The sequence below is a fragment of the Mizuhopecten yessoensis genome, unplaced genomic scaffold, assembly GCF_002113885.1.
Source record: "Mizuhopecten yessoensis strain PY_sf001 unplaced genomic scaffold, ASM211388v2 scaffold716347, whole genome shotgun sequence".
In the NCBI taxonomy this organism is placed as follows: Eukaryota; Metazoa; Mollusca; class Bivalvia; order Pectinida; family Pectinidae; genus Mizuhopecten; species Mizuhopecten yessoensis.
The window spans coordinates 753191-772225 of NW_018480071.1; the positions used below are offsets into that span (position 1 = coordinate 753191).

The following is a 19035-nucleotide window of genomic DNA, read 5'->3' on the forward strand; positions in this document are numbered from 1 at the left end:
AAAAATAACAACACTTTGTCAGGACCATGAGGCGATCATTCCTACCAACTTTCAGTTCAATCGGTCCAGCAGAACTTGACTTTAAGTTTGAAATAGGTTTTCAAAATGGCGGCCGTGGCGGCCATATTGGATTTCTGATCGACCCGAAAAATAACAACACTTTGTCAGGACCATGAGGCGATCATTCCTACCAACTTTCAGTTCAATCGGTCCAGCAGAACTTGACTTTAAGTTTGAAATAGGTTTTCAAAATGGCGGCCGTGGCGGCCATATTGGATTTCTGATCGACCCGAAAAATAACAACACTTTGTCAGGACCATGAGGCGATCATTCCTACCAACTTTCAGTTCAATCGGTCCAGCAGAACTTGACTTTAAGTTTGAAATAGGTTTTCAAAATGGCGGCCGTGGCGGCCATATTGGATTTCTGATCGACCCGAAAAATAACAACACTTTGTCAGGACCATGAGGCGATCATTCCTACCAACTTTCAGTTCAATCGGCCCAGCAGAACTTGACTTTAAGTTTGAAATGTAAAATGTTAACGGACGACGGACGACGGACGACGACGGACGAAAACGGATAGCAATAGGTCACTTGAGCTAAAGCTCAGGTGACCTAAAAATCTACCAAATAACATTTGTGCTTAAGCCAATGAGAAGTTGTCCTTCAATTCTAAACATTCTACGTGTGTCGTGAAGATCTACAAAATACTGATACAACGAATTTGAATGATAACCTCCGATATGCAAACAAAAGAGCGACATATAATGGCAAAAGATGGTACAATTTCCGGCAATAACGGTTTACTTACCATTTCGTACATATCAGCCTTAGTACACGTGTCTAACAGGACCTTCGCCGGCGGACAACACGACTTTGTCGATGACAACGTTTGCAGGAACGCCTCCGACAGTTTGTAACCTTCCACACCACAGCAAGTGTTCTGGGAAAAACACATACAGACTTGTTAGGGAGCTGGTTGATCGGTATTGTTTTAACTTCATTTCAAATCAACTTGTGTTGCGCTGTCCATATATAATGGACCATGTCACGGCAATGCCGTCACACCACACTCATTTACACACAGTTCAGCTGTATTCAGATGTAAGCTACGGGCTTATGATGTTTAGGTGTGTTTTTGTTCTAATGCAAACTGCTCACTTTTTAAAATTAAACTATAGTAATTTCAGTGAAATTATGTTTTCTTGTATCATATATTTCCTGTTTTTTCTTCTTATGGTTTTCTACGATTGCCTACGTCACTCTACTTATTTTGTGAGCGTGAATGCTATGTAGTATCCAATGTAGGCTTCCCTGTTGTAACAGTTGTTTTCATCCTATCATTATCTTTGTTCCACATTACAGGTATGAATGTTTCCCTGTAAGAGTATTTAGAATGCAGAAACATTTAATGTCATAAACTATGTTATCAAAATATATTCAAATTAGGAAACCCACTAAATATATCCATAGACTATGACGTAAGCCATTTTTAAAACATTTGGATGCACATGTTATGGATAACACGGTTGATGCCCCTTTCAGTTTCCTCCAAGTCGCTTGAAAGCACGAAACCCCGATTTCAATCGTTGTCAGGTTCTCCTTAATGTTTGATATCACTGTACAGGGATAGCATTGGTTATCTAGGGCGATTGTCAGTTTCACCGACAATGTTTGATTACCTATTATCGTTTGAATTTCTCACAAAACTATTGATAGAAATTTGTACCTGTTATCTTCATTGTAAGACATCTAAAACAACCGATAACAACTTTTATCTTTTATTTGTTATCGCTTATATCAGCTTCTCTAGAAACTTTTTTGTCAAATCACTAGTGAAAACTTGCATCCACTGTTGTTTTCACAGATAGGATGCTCCCAGAACCTTTCATTTGTATGGCTTTGAATATATAAACTGCGGGTAGGCGCCAGCGATAAGGGAGTGGGTAATACAAACCTGAGCTTTGTTTCAAATGATTCACTTCTGGGTAATGTACGCAAATATTCAAATAATAATCCATTTAAGGATTAAATCTTGCTTTGGTCGATTTCACGGGGTGATGAACTAAGTTGGTATTGAAACAAATTTAATAAACTGCGAAACACTTAATGTTGAAGTTGTTTCAATACCAACAGAATTCATCACCCCATGAAATCCACCAAAGAAAGATTCAAACCTTAAATTTCAATCAATGTTTTTTTTTTTTAATAATTGGAACTTGGAAGTCTTTTCTGATCGTTTGTCCCAGATTCTGGAGCTTGTGCAAATTTAAGTATGACGTAATGTAAAAAATATAGTCCGTCATTGAAGGACCGTCATACTACATGATGGTGTACGTTGATAGTTTAATACAACCAAATTATGAAGAAACAAAACACAGAAACATATTCTAAATATTTTTTTGTTGACATATTCAAACGTTTATATATTGAACTTTCTGACGCGTCATCACTAAGGCTCAGTTGCGAGTCAACGGCCGCCAGCGTTTTACTAGCTCGAAGTAAAGAGCCGCTAAATTTCGAGGTTCTACATCTTCTGGAATGTGAAGCTGCAGTAATTGAATGTCGAATTAGACAGGAACTCAGACGTGGCTTGAGCGGACGAAACAATTTGATATGACAGTTTGCTGTTTGACTGCATTTCATATATGACAGGACTACATGGATGAGTGGTCCATTTTGTTTTCGATCTGTACCGGGGGTTTACACTGACACAAGAGGCAAATTGGGGTAGCTGGGTGGATCATTTTTAGGGCAGTACATGACTTGTCACTACTGCTAGTAACAGCTGATACTATTTGCTGATTGATCGTTTTTAGTTGCTTGAACACTTGTGTTGCTTCAATAAAAATGTGAAATTTCATACAAACTGTATCTTCTTTGTTTAAAGATGCCAATAGTTATCTCCCTTCGCAAATATATATGAATTCATACGCACAGACAATGTTAATCTGGTCAATTTCACCGGCAAATGAAACAGGTAACATTTTGTAGTTGCATTGAGGCCAACTGGAGTAGAAATTGCAATATATACTTTATAAAACGGAAATACTGTGACTGCTGTGTTGGAGGTAATGCAAAAACCTTAATAGTTCCGTCTCACTTTTTATTTCAACTTTTATATTTCAATGTTTGACCTGTTACATAAATGTAAGCCTCTACTTGGTTTCAGAAATCAAGGAAATTCATATACTTAGGAGCTCGGCAAGATAACGTCCGAATCGGAGACATTTTAATCAAACATTGAATGGATATATTATATCGTACCATTTAATTCAAGATTCCTCAATAACGTCCACAGCATAGCGTTATGTAGGAGTAAACATATTTGGTCATACATATGGAATACTCTCCCTCGATACTCTAGGGCTACGCTTACTGCCGATTTTATCTCCGACCCCTGGGATATGTCTATGACAAAATCGAAGGCTTAGTGTAAACACCTTGTGGGTGAATCTAGTTTGATCCTTGATGTCCATCTAAAAAAAATCTCGGTCGCATAACGGAAAAATTGACTGGCTTTGAAATCGGGTGTCGCTCTTCTGTAGTCTTCAAACTACGGGTATCGGCCTACCGATGGTTAGTCAGACCAATATAATGGTTAGCTGCGTGCCTTAAAGTTTGCTTTGACATATAACAGGGGTGCTGAGAGAAGAAATATGAGCGTAACCCCTATATTATCGATCGTGATAAATACCATGATACAAGTGTATCTTAATGCTTACCTTCCACATGACAAATGTCCAGGCATTGTCGTCATCTGTTCCTCCAGCCATTCCCTGGAAACTACTGAAACTGTCCTCTAAGATACTGCGCAGCGTGCCCAAGATCTGTTAGAACAAAGAGCAGGGTAATTATCTTATTTTTGTGATATGAAGGGCCATGCTTTTGATAATATTCATTTATTGGTTGTGTTGTCACCAGAACACCTGGGCTTATTCTCGTCGTACTTTTACAAGTTTCTCCCTGTAAATTATATTTGTTCACGTTTTGCCCTAGTTTTATATTTTGCCTGTTTTATATATTTTGTCCTAATTTTATTGTTTGCCCTAGTTTTTTATTTTTTCCATAGTTTTATAGTTTGCCCTAGTTTTAAAGTTTGCCCTGGTTTTATAGTTCGCCCTAGTTTTATAGTTTGCCCTAGTTTTATAGTTTGCTCTAGTTTTATATTTTGCCCTAGTTTTATATTTTGCCCTAGTTTTATAGCCTGCCCTAGTTTTATAGCTTGCTCTAGTTTTATATTTTGCCCTAGTTTTATAGTTTGCCCTAGTTTTATAGTTTGCCCGAGTTTTATAGTTTGCCCTAGTTTTATTTTTTGCCCTAGTTTTATAGTTTGCCCTAATTTAATATTTTTCCCTAGTTTTATAGTTTGCTCTAGGTTTATCGATTTCTGTTCGAACTGTGGTTTTGTTGACACTTCGGCATTCCCGTGTTTCTTTTCTCTGCTTCACGTCTGATACGTACGATCTAATATAAAACTGAAACTTGGTATTTCCTTTCCTAGGTCAGGTTTATTGAGTGGATATATTGAAGGGTGTTCTGGCTTTTACAGATATCAAAAAATACTTTCCCTTACTTTTGGGTTTCTAATATGTCTGTAACCCCAGTAACCCCAGTACATACCTATCTGACATAATGATAACGTCTACCCACCCGTATTGGTGGGTTATCATCGGGGTACTCTAGTTTCCTCCAAAATTAAGCCTATCTGCACGCTTCCTTCGGACTCAGTAAGAGTGATAAATACGAATTAACAGTGAGCTGAAAAAACCTGTTTAATAATTCTTGTAAAAAATGAAGTTTATATTTAACAATACCACAAGATGGTGGTATATGTATATTTATTGTATCATGATTATTACCAGCTGGTGACAGTAACAGGGTTTTTATTATAATCATCAGGTGGTGACAGTAACAGGGGTTTTATTATAATCACCAGGTGGTGACAGTAACAAGGTGCGTTAAAGTAACCAGGTGACGACAATAACAGGGGTGTACACTTATCACAAGGTTGCGACAGTAACAGGGATGTATACTTATTACCAGGTAGTGACAGTGATAGGGGGGTATTATAATTACAAGGTGGCGACAGTAACAGGGTTGTATTATAATTACCAGGTGGTGACAGTAACAGGGTTTTTATTATAATCATCAGGTGGTGGCAGTAACAGGGGTTTTATTATAATCACCAGGTGGTGACAGTGACAGGGGTTTTATTATAATCACCAGGTGGTGACAGTGACAGGGGTTTTATTATAATTACCAGGTGGTGACAGTAACAGGGTTTTTATTATAATCATCAGGTGGTGACAGTAACAGGAGTTTTATTATAATCACCAGGTGGTGACAGTAACAAGGTGCATTAAAGTAACCAGGTGACGACAATAACAGGGGTGTACACTTATCACAAGGTTGCGACAGTAACAGGGATGTATACTTATTACCAGGTAGTGACAGTGACAGGGGGGTATTATAATTACAAGGTGGCGACAGTAACAGGATTGTATTATAATTACCAGGTGGTGACAGTAACAGGGGTGTATTATAGTTACCAGTAGGCGACAGTAACAGGGTTGTATTATAATTACCAGGTGGTGACAGTAACAGGGGTATATCATAACCACCAGGTGGCGCAGTTACATGGGTAGATAATAACCACCAGGTGGCGACAGTAAAAGGGGTAGATTATAATCAGGTATCGGTAGTTACATGGGTAGGGTGATGACACTTCACCACAACTTATTTACAATGATGGAGTAATACCCACTAAATGACGACATTTACAGAGGTGTGATACATATCCACAAGGTGGCGACATGTATACAGAGGTGGCCATTACTTACAGGATTGGCATCGGCTATCGGAAGCATGATCAGCGCAACAGGTTGAGCCACCACCAGAATCAGAACGATGATAGAGTACTGAAATAGAGAGAGTCGTGACCATAGAGTTCGAAACATATATGATATACATGTGCTAAATTGTATTCCAATATACAGAGCAACACAAAAGAAAAACAGTTTACGAATGTGTACATGTAAGGTTATTTCTTAAGCCTAGTGATTTCCTGATTTTCTCTATATCAATTGCCGCATTTATGTTTTGACAAAACACAAAAGCGAGAACGACGTCAAGAGTTGCAACCTTTATGGACTCAGAACGCGAAAGGGTTAAATAACTTAAAGCAGCATATTTTTTCAATGGAATGGAGACCATGAATTCATTCTTTAATGCCGCGTTCACATAGTGCCGATTATGGCTCCCGTTTGAGACGAAACGAAAAGTGAAAAAGTCAGATTGGTATCCTCAATGATCTGGAATGTCCTATTATTGTCTGAACGCAGTCGTATACGTTCGTAACAGAGTCCTACGGATCGGGAAAGGTTCAGAGAGATCGGCCAAGCACTCCCGACAGTAAGGTCTGTCCCGTGAGGCCTTAGTCATACATTCAGGATTTTTATGATTTCTTTCTTTTCTTTTATTAAGAAACTTTTTTTTTTAAATTCATTGAATATTGAATAAGGTTAAATATTGGATAGCATTATCCTAAACTACTCTTCTGAGATCAAAATATAATTTGAAAGTTTTTTTCTTCCTTAACTAAGAGGAAAACACTATTTTCATCAATTATGCAAACATTCATAGATTTCTAATAACACACTTACTTTGATGATATTGTATTGCATTTGTTCTTATTAAAATCAAAACGATAAACATATAGAAAAATTCTGTGTATTTTTCCTTTTCTCATTCCTCTTTAAAATAAGTTATGGCTTAAAAATTAGTAAGTAGAACATTTTGACTTTTCACAATAGCATATTCTTCAACACTGATTAAGAGGATGACATATTTACTAGGTTGTTGCGGGGTCTTTTATAATTGTCCGAAACTCATCCCTTAATATTTAACAGAACATCTATGTCCTGTTCCGAAAGGAAAAACCAGTCATTACTTTCGTTTTGATTCGATTAACAGGTTTAACACAAATTTACCAATTATTGTTAAAAATGAAACCCTACAAAAGAGTCCGTTTGCCTTTTTTGCCAATAACTTGACTATATACTTCCACTACCATATATCAATTTAACTTTTCTTCCCGAAAGGGCCCCAAAGTATGTACAGCATGCAACACCATCTACTTACAGCGCAGATGCATCCTTTGTATTTACAGCAAGATGCTACACAGCCACAGATACTGAGCAGGAGTCCTACCCCAGCCACGGCCCACACCAGATACAAAAACGTGGCGTACAGACTGAACTTTGTGATGTGCCAGTCATCCTCAACCTTGATAACAGTACTTGTTTGCATCTCTGACTTCACGTCGCCCTCGTACATATCCAGTACTAACGGCAAATCAGGATAGATCCACACGACAGTAAAGAGCAGCAATATCAGGGCGAACACCACCTGTATGTCGGTCAAGTATAAAAATGGATTAAAATAGACGAATATTCTGAAGTGATATAAATGGTTTAAGCGCTTATGCATGTCACAGGTAGATCTCTTAAAAATATATTCTTTAGGATAAGATTAACGTGTACATTTACACGGCACAAAAATGAACACTTAAGCTTTGAATCACCGGCGAAGTGTTTTTTTTTGTGTTAAGCAATATATTTTAATGTAGTTTGATTGAATATCTAAAATATTGATGATTGAATTTGCAATTTTGTGCAACCTATCTCTTGTTCGTTCATTTCGCGAAGTTCTGGAGTCTACATTGGTTTGTTATAAGGAATTATAAATTATCTGTTTGATATAAAACACTTGTAACCCATAAGCCACATTGAAACAATAATTAAGACGGACGATCCAATTATGAATGCAAAAAAGATATATTATTAAGTGACTCAATCCCTTTTCTAGTAAGTTTAATTAGTGCATTAATAGGTTAGTTAAATAAGCACAGATGGTTAATACAAGCAACGCAACAGTAATGTCCACTGAATGTTCAATGAACTTAACTGAATCAAATAAAATTATATTATCGAGTAATTGGACCTAATGGCTATCCATCAGTTTAGCCCTTTATACCTTTCCATACCGTAACTTAATTTATTACGTCCAGAAGACCGTGCTAATTTGTAACATTAACAAGTCCATGTTTACACTCCCCTTAATTAACAAATTTTATGATTTTCAAAAGCATGACTTAAGATGACTCTAGATTGCTTAGTAGCCAAATTGTTAGACTAAAGTAAGTGTTCTGGACTGTAAGCTGTACCAATTATGAACATAGTATGGATTTTCTTTTGTTTTAATTACCTAATAACCAGGACATACATGTATTATAACTATTCCCTCAATAGCCTATTTCGTCAAATTGTATAAACCAAAATTAAGTCGACTAGGGGAAACATATTTCTATTGATGTATCATCTGTAGATACCATATTCATGAAACTGATCATACTCAAGCCCAATTTCTGTGCTCAAACCCAATTTCTGTGCTCACGCCCAATTTCTGAGCTCAAGCCCAATTTCTTATTCCTGTGATTAATTAATAAAAAATATCTTTTTGTCAACATTTTTGGAAGACTTTTGGGGAAACTTTAAGCAACTCACTATTTGACCGTGGCACCCATCTACTGTATCAGGAGCAGTAAAAGAGTTACTGAGTACTAAATAATTCGAAAAAAACGAAAATACGTTTTAAAGAATAAATACTACTAATAATAAAAAAGTAAACTTGTAAGGTATGTTAAATAGTTGTAAACAAAACCTTGAAATTCTGTTTGTTTAAAGTGCATGTCTAAATGTAATTAACTACATCACAATAGCACATTAATCATAGACAATAGATTCAAACAAAACGATCTTTATGGTTATATTTCATGAAGGATTATGTGTGATATGGTACATAAATCAAAAGTTATAAACAAAAAAACAAAACTGTCCGTATATTAACAAAATGCGTTGAATATTTCACAGGTAAGAACAGATTTCACTGTACGATTATGAATAAAAACAAGAGGCCCAATGGGCCTGAATCGCTCACCTGGTATTAATCTCACACTTGTTATCTTAAAAGTGGACTAAAATACAGCTACAGGCAGAATGCCAGTGTTTGATTTAAAAGAACCTATTAAAAGATTTAAACATATGACGCCTGTGACCTTGAATGTCGAACAAGGACATTATATTGAACAGAGTTTAAAGTCTTCCAACCCAGCATGCTTTTGGCAAAATATCATAACCCTGGACCTATTGGTTATACAGAACAAGTCCTTTAAAGATTTAAACATATATTGACCACTGTGACCTTGAATATGGGCGAAGATCATTCATTTTGACAAAATTGGTAGCCCTTCATCCTGGCATGTTACTGGCCAAATATCATCATCCTAGGCTCCTTAGTTATTCAGAAGAAGTTGTATAAATATTTGTTAAGACAATTGACCCATGTGACCTTGAAAATGGACGAAGGTCATTCATTTGAACAAACTAGGTAGCCCTTCATCCCAGCATGCTACTGTCCAAATACCTTAACCCTAGGCCTCTTAGTTATTCAGAAGTTGTTTAAAGGTTTTTAATATATTTGACCCCTGTGACCTTGAATATAAGTCAAGGTCATTCATTTGAACAAACTTGGTAGCCCTTCATCCCAGCATGTTACTAGCCAAAAATCATCACTCTGGGCATTTTGGTTATTGAGAAGAAGTTGTTTAAGTGTTAAACATATTTGACCCCTGTGACCTTGAAAATAGGTGAAGGCCATTTATTTGAACAAACTTGGTAGCCCTTCATCCTTGTTTGCTTCTAGCCAAATATCCTCACCCTAGGCCTTTTGGTTATTAAGAAGAAGTTGTTTAAAGTAACATATTGACGCCGGACGGACGGACGACGGACGCTGCACCATGGCATAAGCTCACTTGGCCCGAAGTGAGCTAATAATGATTCCAACTAATCGGTTTATGTTCTCTCTGAATTAAGTTATATGAGTGCTATGTAACTGAACTAATTTTATTAAAACTTACGATTAGTATCATGTTTATAAGGACGATACAGCATCGTCCTAGACCTCCACAGCATCCTATGCATCCCATTGTCAGTCCAGGTCAAGGTGGCCCTTACGTCTGATAGCTTTGTCAAAATAAGATTTCTCCGTCATGTTATACAGCAAAATAAAACATTTAACAGGCGATCAGTATAAAATACAATGCCGGATTGTTTTATAGGCTACAAAATAACATTTTGCACTTTTAAGCCTCCACTCCCTCCAGCATTTTATCTATCTTATCTAACTGAAATAACATCCTCAGTCCTTCTCCGAACCCTGACCTTTTTCTTGCATCAGATCACCAACCTTACACCAATCATCTCAACCACAATCTCCGTCTGTTACCCTCACCACCACAACCTCCTTCTTTCAATATCCCCACCGTAACCTTCTTCTATCACCATCCCCACCACAATTCTCATCCTCCCCTTCACAACAACCTTCTCTAACCATCCCCACCATAACTTCCTTTAGTCACAATCCCGACAACAACCTTCTTCCATAACCATCCACAACATCCATCCCTCACCATCCCCAACCACAACCTCCATCCCTCACTATCCTTACCACAACATCGATCCCTCACCATCCTCAACACATCCTCCTTCCCTCACCATCCCCTTCACGACCTCCATCCCTCACCTTCCCTACGACAAACTCTTCCCCTCACCATCCCCACCACAACCTCCATCCTTCACCATCCCTACCACAAACTCTTACCCTCACCATCCCCACCACAACCTCTATCCCCCATCATCCCTACCACAAACTGCAACCCTCATCATCCACTCCACCCCTCCTACATTCTCCATACCAACCAAAAACTCTTTCTCTCACCACCCCCACAGTAACCTTCTTCCCTCTCTTTCCCCACCACAACTCTCATCCTTCTCTCCACAACCACCTCCTCTAACCATCCCCACCATACCCTCCTTCAGTAACAATCCCGCGACAACCTTGGTCCCATCATACCCTATCACAACAACAATCATAGTCTATCCAAATACAAACTTCTTCCCTGACCATCTCCACCACAACTTCCTTCCCTCATTATCTCCACGACAATTTTCATCCCTCAAATCCCAATAACCGCCTTCCCTCACCATCCCAACTACAACCTTCCTCCCTCCCCATCCTTACCTTAACCTCTTCCGTCACAATCCTTACGACAACCTCCCCCTCTTTCATAATCCTTATCACGACCTCCTCCCCTTACCATTCCTACTACAACCTCTTCCCTCACCATCCTTACCACAACCTCTTCCCTCACAATCCTTACCACAACTTCTTTCCTTACAATCCCTTCCACCACTTCATCCTCTCATAATCCTTACCACGACCTCCTTCCCTCCCAATCTTTACCACAACATTCTTCCCTCACCATCCTTACCACAACCTCTTCCCTCACCATCCTTACCACAACTTCTTCACTCACAATCCTTACCACAACTTCTTCACTCACAATCCTTACCACAACCTCTCTCCCTCATCATCCCCCCACAAACTCATTCCCACCATCCCTACCACAACCTCCATCCCTTACCACAACCTCCATCCCTTACCACCCCCGTCATAATCCTGACCCCTTACCATCCACACTACAACCTCCTTAACTCATACCATCTCCACCAAGACCCTTCTTTCCTCATTATCCCTTAATCAATCTCCTTCTCTCATCATCTGTACCGCAACATATCTCCTAACAATCCTTACCACAACCTCTTCCCTCACAATCTCTTCCTTCACAATCCTTACCACAACCGCCTGTCGTCATAATCCTCACCACACCTCCTTCCCCTGTCATCCCCACCACTATTGTCAATCTGTCGTCTCAATATTTATTCCTAACATGCAATTTCACCTCTTCGCTCACCTTTCCTGCAACGTCACCACCACACAGTTTGCACATCATCTTCCATTTCTATACGATTTCTAGACTTGCTACATCTTGTAGCATTAACTATTGTAGTCGAATTTTAATAAATATAATCGACAAAGTGTAACTGGAATAACATATAACAATAATTGATATGTTAAAGAAGTAACGTGGATGGCATTAACATGTATAAATAGTGGTATTGTGCGGGGGAAGTGTGATTTAAAAATACTCACTCTAAAATGTGTTAAAATTAATCCAAAATAATGTGTCAAATATTGACATAGAATCCAAAATGTAATGGCGCACAAAACAAAGATGGCGTCTTCATATAAACGTATATAAATAAACCGTTATCTGCTGAAAAGACAATGTTGAATAGGTATCAAACGCTTCAGTGATTTCTGACTCGAGACAAAGACAATGGCACGTCACTAAAAGATTTTGGACTCTACATACACTGGGATATATACCAGAGATTTAACTAGTGAACAGAATGACAATAGCCGAGACGAAGACAATGAAACCACGATAAACATACCCTGATACACAATGCACAACGTTTGGTAACAAAGACCACAGATACAAACGGTGCGATTTGTTATAGGCAGGTTTTACTTTTCTTCCTCAACGGGTTTTCTTTATTTGAAGCGTCTTAATTATAATTAAATGCTCCTGTCTAATAAAAAAGACTATATAAAATCAAATAATTTCAATATATACTTTTAATCTTCGTCTTATTAGTATAGCAGCATAATACTTTTGTTTTTATCAACAAATGTTTTTAATAATGAACTTCATCAATTTTTTGAAAATTTCTTTTTATATTACATATACCCAACTTAAGAGATATCCACATCAGTATTGGTAAGTGTACACTGTACCTAAAATATTTCCCTGTTATGTTGGCAATTATATAAGATGCAAATATGCTCGAACTACCGTGTTAAATTGTCAAATGTATGAAAACAAAACAGCTTCCCCTCATAGGCTTGTTTTGATTCCTCCACTTTGAAAAAAGGTGGGGTGTAAAAGGGATTATAGTTTGTTTTGTCAGTATCTACCTGTATTTCACCTGTGTATAACTATTATATCTAAAGTTGTGTAGCCGGAAGCTGATCATGTTTTATAAGATATCACAAAAGATTAAAGATAGGAAATAAAAGATTGAAAATTAAAATAATTCTGTATTCATTTTGTAGTGATTGTGATGTTTACATAACACTTGATAAAATATCTTCTTCTTTTATTATTTGTATATTAGCATTACATTTCAAATAACAAAATTTCAAAACAAAGCTGTTAAAATCAGCACGGTATAAGTGCTAAAACAACCAAATGAGGACTATAGTTTAATATTTGCTTCATGCAACAGATACGGAATGGGCCTACAATTCCTAATCCAGTGACTCTTATTTGATGTTTAACTGTGTGTTATATCTCAAAGAATGTAAGTCCTGGCACAACATCTTATTCTAACATCAGCTGTCTGTTGTGTAGGTCCTTGCTTGTACAGTCTAGCAACTTTGTCAGTTTCCTTATCAATGTAGTTTTTGGCGACTTGTTTTGTGTTTTCCAAACGTATTAGTGCAGGATCCATTGAATCTGAATTGTTTCAGATGCTGAATATTACCTTGATTCCTTGGTTCAGTATATTTTTCATTTTTCAATTTTTGTTTGTTTGTTTAGCTATAGTTTTCATAAACTACAAGCTCTACCCTAACTTATATTGGAAAATAGATTCCTCATCTATAGTACATCTCAATACCTGCTTCAGATGCTGGACATGATATGATAACTATATTCGAAATACCTTAAATTTAAAACAATCATTTAAACTTCATTTTTGAAGTCTTTAACTAAATATATTCAAAAATTGACAATTAAATAAAAAAGGTCTTATTTGAATTCCTTTTCATCTGATTTGAATTGGAAAATGGGAAAATAAGTAAACAACAATACCATTAGGTCATTGTAAAAACTGTTCTTACCAAGTGTCGTTCATATTTGATAAATAACACTTTGACATCAGAATCTAGTTCAGATTTGATAGCGTTTTTACCCTTAACATGTATTGAGGATGTTCATTCAACAAACAACGACCACTAAATATGATGTTTAATATATTTATTTTACACATTTAGATTCATACATAACAGAAGTTATAACGAGGTTAAATACATCAACTATAACAAGTATCATGTCTTGAAACAGGAGGTTGTTGAATGCAATTAAATTGGTAAATAAATGTTATTCGTTTTAATGCAAGAAACATTTAGTTTAATTGATGTCAGCCTGAAGTCCAACAAAACATTTTTCCTATGGTATCGGATCTCATAAAACTCCGAAACCTATTATATTAACTACATAGAGTTTATCTTGGTTGCATATCTCGAAGGAAATATGAAATCTGTGCAGGTTATAGGAAACCATGTTACGTATGTTAAGTAAAGCATATATATATAACGAATTTATCATGCTGTGAAATATATTTACTGACAGAAAATTACATCTTTAAGTCTGAAATCGTTGTTGTGAGAGGTGATCCTAAACCATGCCATGTCTATTTGTTACAGATGACACTACAGTTAGTTGAGTAATTGCCTGTAGCAAGTAAATATATTTACGGCCGTTGCGTTTATATTTACTGCCTGAAACTCAATTAACATGATCATAACCGATCTATGAACTGATAAAATTATCTTATATTTATTTTCTGCATAATGACAAACATAGTTCTAAGGATTAGACGACATTGTTTTTTGAATTTCATACCGGCATGAGACATTGGGAAAATGCCGTTCAAACTTTGTATTAACATTTTAAATATTTAGTTATTATTGACCTAAATAAAGATACTCCTTTATATTTCGATATTAGTGAGTCTGTGTCGACAGCGTTGACAGGGTTCCTGGTACATTCTAACGTCACCAAAATGTTTGATTCTAAGGTGCTCTCATGTTAATCGAGACGAAAGAAGAAGCTTCAAAATAACGCTGACGGAATTCTGTTTATAGAGGAACTTGTAGTGGAAATGTAAATTAAAAATAATATGTCTCCAGAACACTGAACATTCCAATTAGCCACCAATCGGTGTTATACACACCTTAAACCCGTGGGTGATTCATTAATAACTCATTAATTTATTCTCCAATGTGGTTGTCCGTTTATGATGTTGATTTCGTATATTCAACATGATGAGGGCGTCTTGATATCTTCAACCAATCACCAATAACTCAACTCATCAAATCATTAAACGATGAATTACACAACTCCCTCAATCAAACTATGTTGATATTAAGGCGATAACTAGTGTTCAGTCACTCAATTTCCCTTTCTCGGATTCAGCGCGTTTGGTTTCTCGGGGTAGTTATCATCTTCCGGTTCTACCTTAGTAACCGTATACTTGTTGTCAAGGATAATCAAGATGGCGCAAAGGATCATAACAATCTGAAATATAAGAAACACAAGAATGATTTTCTAAAGCAAGCTTTGATCTGTTGATGTAATGTATTGGGTAAGTCTTAATAGTACTCTGAACAGAGACCTCCGGTCACAAGGAGTTACCTTCATCTATACAAACATATCCACCTCAACACGTGTCATTGTTTTGGTAGATTAGGAAAAAAAATCAATAAAAACTTATTACGATGTTTCTTCAAAAACGTTAGTCGTTTTCATTTTATAAATATTTTCCCAGAAAATGGAACAAATTTATAGCTAGATGAAAATAATTCAAGCTGGCTGTATAAAATATGTTCTTTTCAAAATACCCTGTCAATGATCACACGTCCAAATGTATCGCTATAATTGTGATAGTAAACATACACAACACATTATCTATAATAATATACACAGTACTTACTATACTATTTACCATGCACAAGGTTTACTAGATACAAAATTCATTATATTGTTATGTTTCTCTGTTTGCTGGCTAGTTATTTTGAAGATTAGAAGCAAAATCGTTCTTAGGACAATAATTTTGTTCGTGTAGAAGGCGTCATTCTAAACCGTACGAATATCGGAGTGATTAAAAAAAGTTACAAAAGATATGCTAGCTTAGTATTTGCATACTCAAGTTAAATAAATAAGTGCTTGAAATCATTGATAAGCATTGATATGGGTACAGGGTGATAATAACATTAGTTTCAATAAGATCGTTACGAAAAAAAGCAAATATTACTTATTAATAATGATGACATATTTAATATGAAAGATCAATTAGAAGGGAGACTAAAACGAATATCGTGATTCGATCGTTCCATTATTCTAGGAAATAAACTCAACATATTTACTTTTCGGGGAAACAGTTTGCAAACTGGAGCCAGTAGAATTATAGAAGACTCAGAATTCTCCAATTCTTACCTGGGCGATATAAATCAAGGGTATCAGTTGTACAACGGTCGAGGACAGAATGGCCTCAACAATGGCATCATAACAGTCCTACACAGAAAACAAGAATAATAAGAAACATTTTTGTATTATTATTATCCTAATGATAGTTATTCCGTCTTTGCGTATTGCAGAGTTATCTTCTCTTGTGAGCAGGTATTGATTGTTACGTCATTGGTTTGTTCAAAATTACGTCGTTTTCTCAAAATTGATGACGTTACTCTCACAAACAAATTACGTAACAATCAAAACCTGCACACAAGAGCAGATAACTCTGCAATACGAAAAGACGGAATAGACAGACGGTGGTATTTATGCTGTAATTCACTGTATATACTTTTGCACACATTACATACATTATGTACTGTATATTCCACTCAGGACTAGTAATAAATACACATTTACATGTATTCAACCCAGGGCTGCCTCTTAGACATATATGTTCACATTCAAACTTACCATTTTGTTATATTAACATAATTAAAGACTTTCGTTACATTTACGTATGAACCTACCATTTTATTACATTAACGTATGAACCTACCATTTTATTACATTAACGTATAAACTAACCATTTTGTGACATTAGCATATAAACTAACCATTTTGTTACATTAACCAGAGACGTTTTATATGTATCTGACTTAACCGATAAAATTACAATTTTGTTACATTAACATATATACTTACCATTTAAGACATAAATATACAAACTTACGTTTTTGTCTGAGGTATGGACACCACCAGCCCAACAGGACCCGTTGAGATATAACTTTAAATTATCCAGCTCACAGCAGATAAACGTTCCCGCGAGCTTAATTGGTCTCTGGGTATTCTCTGTCAGTGTCTCATACTGTGTCCATCCGTATACCCCGCAGCAGTCGTACTGTAACAGATAGTAGAGATAATATGTCATATATACCCCACAACAGTCGTACTGTAACAGAGAGCAGAAATAATATGTCATATATAACCCACAACAGTCGCACTGTAACAGATAGCAGAGATAATATGTCATATATACCCCACACCAGTCGTACTGTAACAGATAGAAGAGATAATATGTCATATATACCCCACAACAGTCGTACTGTAACAGATAGTAGAGATAATGTATAATAAAAAAAAACGCAACAGTCGTACTGTAACAGATAGTAGAGATAATACATCATTTATACCCCACAACAGTCGTACTGTAGCAGATAGCACAGATGATATATCATGTATACCCCACAACAGATGACTGTAACAGATAGTAGAGATTATACATCATATATACCCCACAACAGTCGTACTGTAACAGATAGCAGAGACAATACATCATATATACCCCACAACAGTCGTACTGTAACAGATAGCAGAGATAATATGTGATATATACCCCAAAACAGACGTACTGTAACAGATAGTAGAGATAAAAATGTCATATATACCTCACAACAGTCATACTTTAACAGATAGTAGATACAATATATTATTTATACCCCACAACAGATGACTGTAACAGATAGTATAGATAATATGTCATATATACCCCACAACAGTCGTACAGTAACAGATAGCAGAGATAACATGTCATATATACCCCACAACAGTCGTACTGTAACAGATAGCAGAGATAATATGTCATATATACCTCACAACAGTCGTACAGTAACAGATAGCAGAGATAATATGTCATATATACCCCACAACAGTCGTACAGTAACAGATAGAAGAGATAATATGTCATATATAACCCACAACAGTCGTACTGTAACAGATAGCAGAGATAATATGTCATATATACCCCACAACAGTCGTACTGTTACAGATAGCAGAGATAATATGTCATATATACCCCACATCAGTCGTACAGTAACAGATAGCAGAGATAATATGTCATATATACCCCACAACAGTCGTACTGTAACAGATAGCAGAGATAATATGTCATATATACCCCACAACAGTCGTACTGTAACAGATAGCAGAGATAATATGTCATATATACCCCACAACAGTCGTACTGTAACAGATAGCAGAGATAATATGTCATATATACCCCACAACAGTCGTACTGTTACAGATAGCAGAGATAATATGTCATATATACCCCACATCAGTCGTACAGTAACAGATAGCAGAGATAATATGTCATATATACCCCACAACAGTCGTACTGTAACAGATAGCAGAGATGATATATAATAAATACTCCACAACAGACGTACTGTAACAGATAGTAGAGATAATATGTCATATATACCCCACAACAGTCGTACTGTTACAGATAGTAGAGATGTTAATTCTACTTCAAAATGGTACTGACCAACTTCAACAATTTGAAGATAAAATGTCAGACGAGGAGTGAAGCATGGAAAGAGAATGTTTTTAAAAGATACGAGATGGTCTAATTTGCGTTTTGAAAGGTGACGGTAGAGGGCTGATTTGAATAATTCCGTTGTGGGGCTCGAAATAATGTCAGGTGGGAGTTTATTCCACTCGGGTATAGTTCGAGGGAAGAATGATGCCTTTCTGGTCGCGGTTTTTGAGTGGGGTATTTGATACGAAAACTGGTGGTTTGTTCGGGATTTTCTAATTGTAGGGATTAATCTGTCTGATTTTACGATAGCGACTTTCTGCTTTACAATGTTATGAAGCATGGTCAGACGAGCATCTCTACGTCTATCTGCTAGAGGGCGCAGCTTTAGGTGGTCCAACATTTCTGACACACTGGAGGTACGATGGTTGTACCTGTGCTTATTGAGCACATAGCGC

The 19035-nt window shown here is 36.6% G+C and overlaps 2 protein-coding genes across 2 annotated transcripts in view; both read right to left on the bottom strand.

Annotated features, from left to right (window-relative positions):
• LOC110443478 overlaps positions 1–12204 on the bottom strand; it is an 18374-nt gene extending 6170 nt beyond the window's left edge. Inside the window, exons 1-6 of the mRNA XM_021487704.1 lie at positions 12117–12204; positions 9982–10087; positions 7146–7412; positions 5846–5923; positions 3728–3832; positions 814–945 (exon numbers count right to left, since the gene is read on the bottom strand). Coding sequence (XP_021343379.1) covers positions 814–945; positions 3728–3832; positions 5846–5923; positions 7146–7412; positions 9982–10050 — 651 coding nt within the window. The 5' untranslated portion in view covers positions 10051–10087; positions 12117–12204. The remainder of the gene's footprint in view (positions 1–813; positions 946–3727; positions 3833–5845; positions 5924–7145; positions 7413–9981; positions 10088–12116) is intronic.
• A 1795-nt stretch (positions 12205–13999) lies between these two features.
• LOC110443473 overlaps positions 14000–19035 on the bottom strand; it is a 9322-nt gene continuing 4286 nt past the window's right edge. The window contains exons 6-8 of the mRNA XM_021487699.1: positions 16994–17161; positions 16249–16326; positions 14000–15330 (exon numbers count right to left, since the gene is read on the bottom strand). Coding sequence (XP_021343374.1) covers positions 15205–15330; positions 16249–16326; positions 16994–17161 — 372 coding nt within the window. The 3' untranslated portion in view covers positions 14000–15204. The remainder of the gene's footprint in view (positions 15331–16248; positions 16327–16993; positions 17162–19035) is intronic.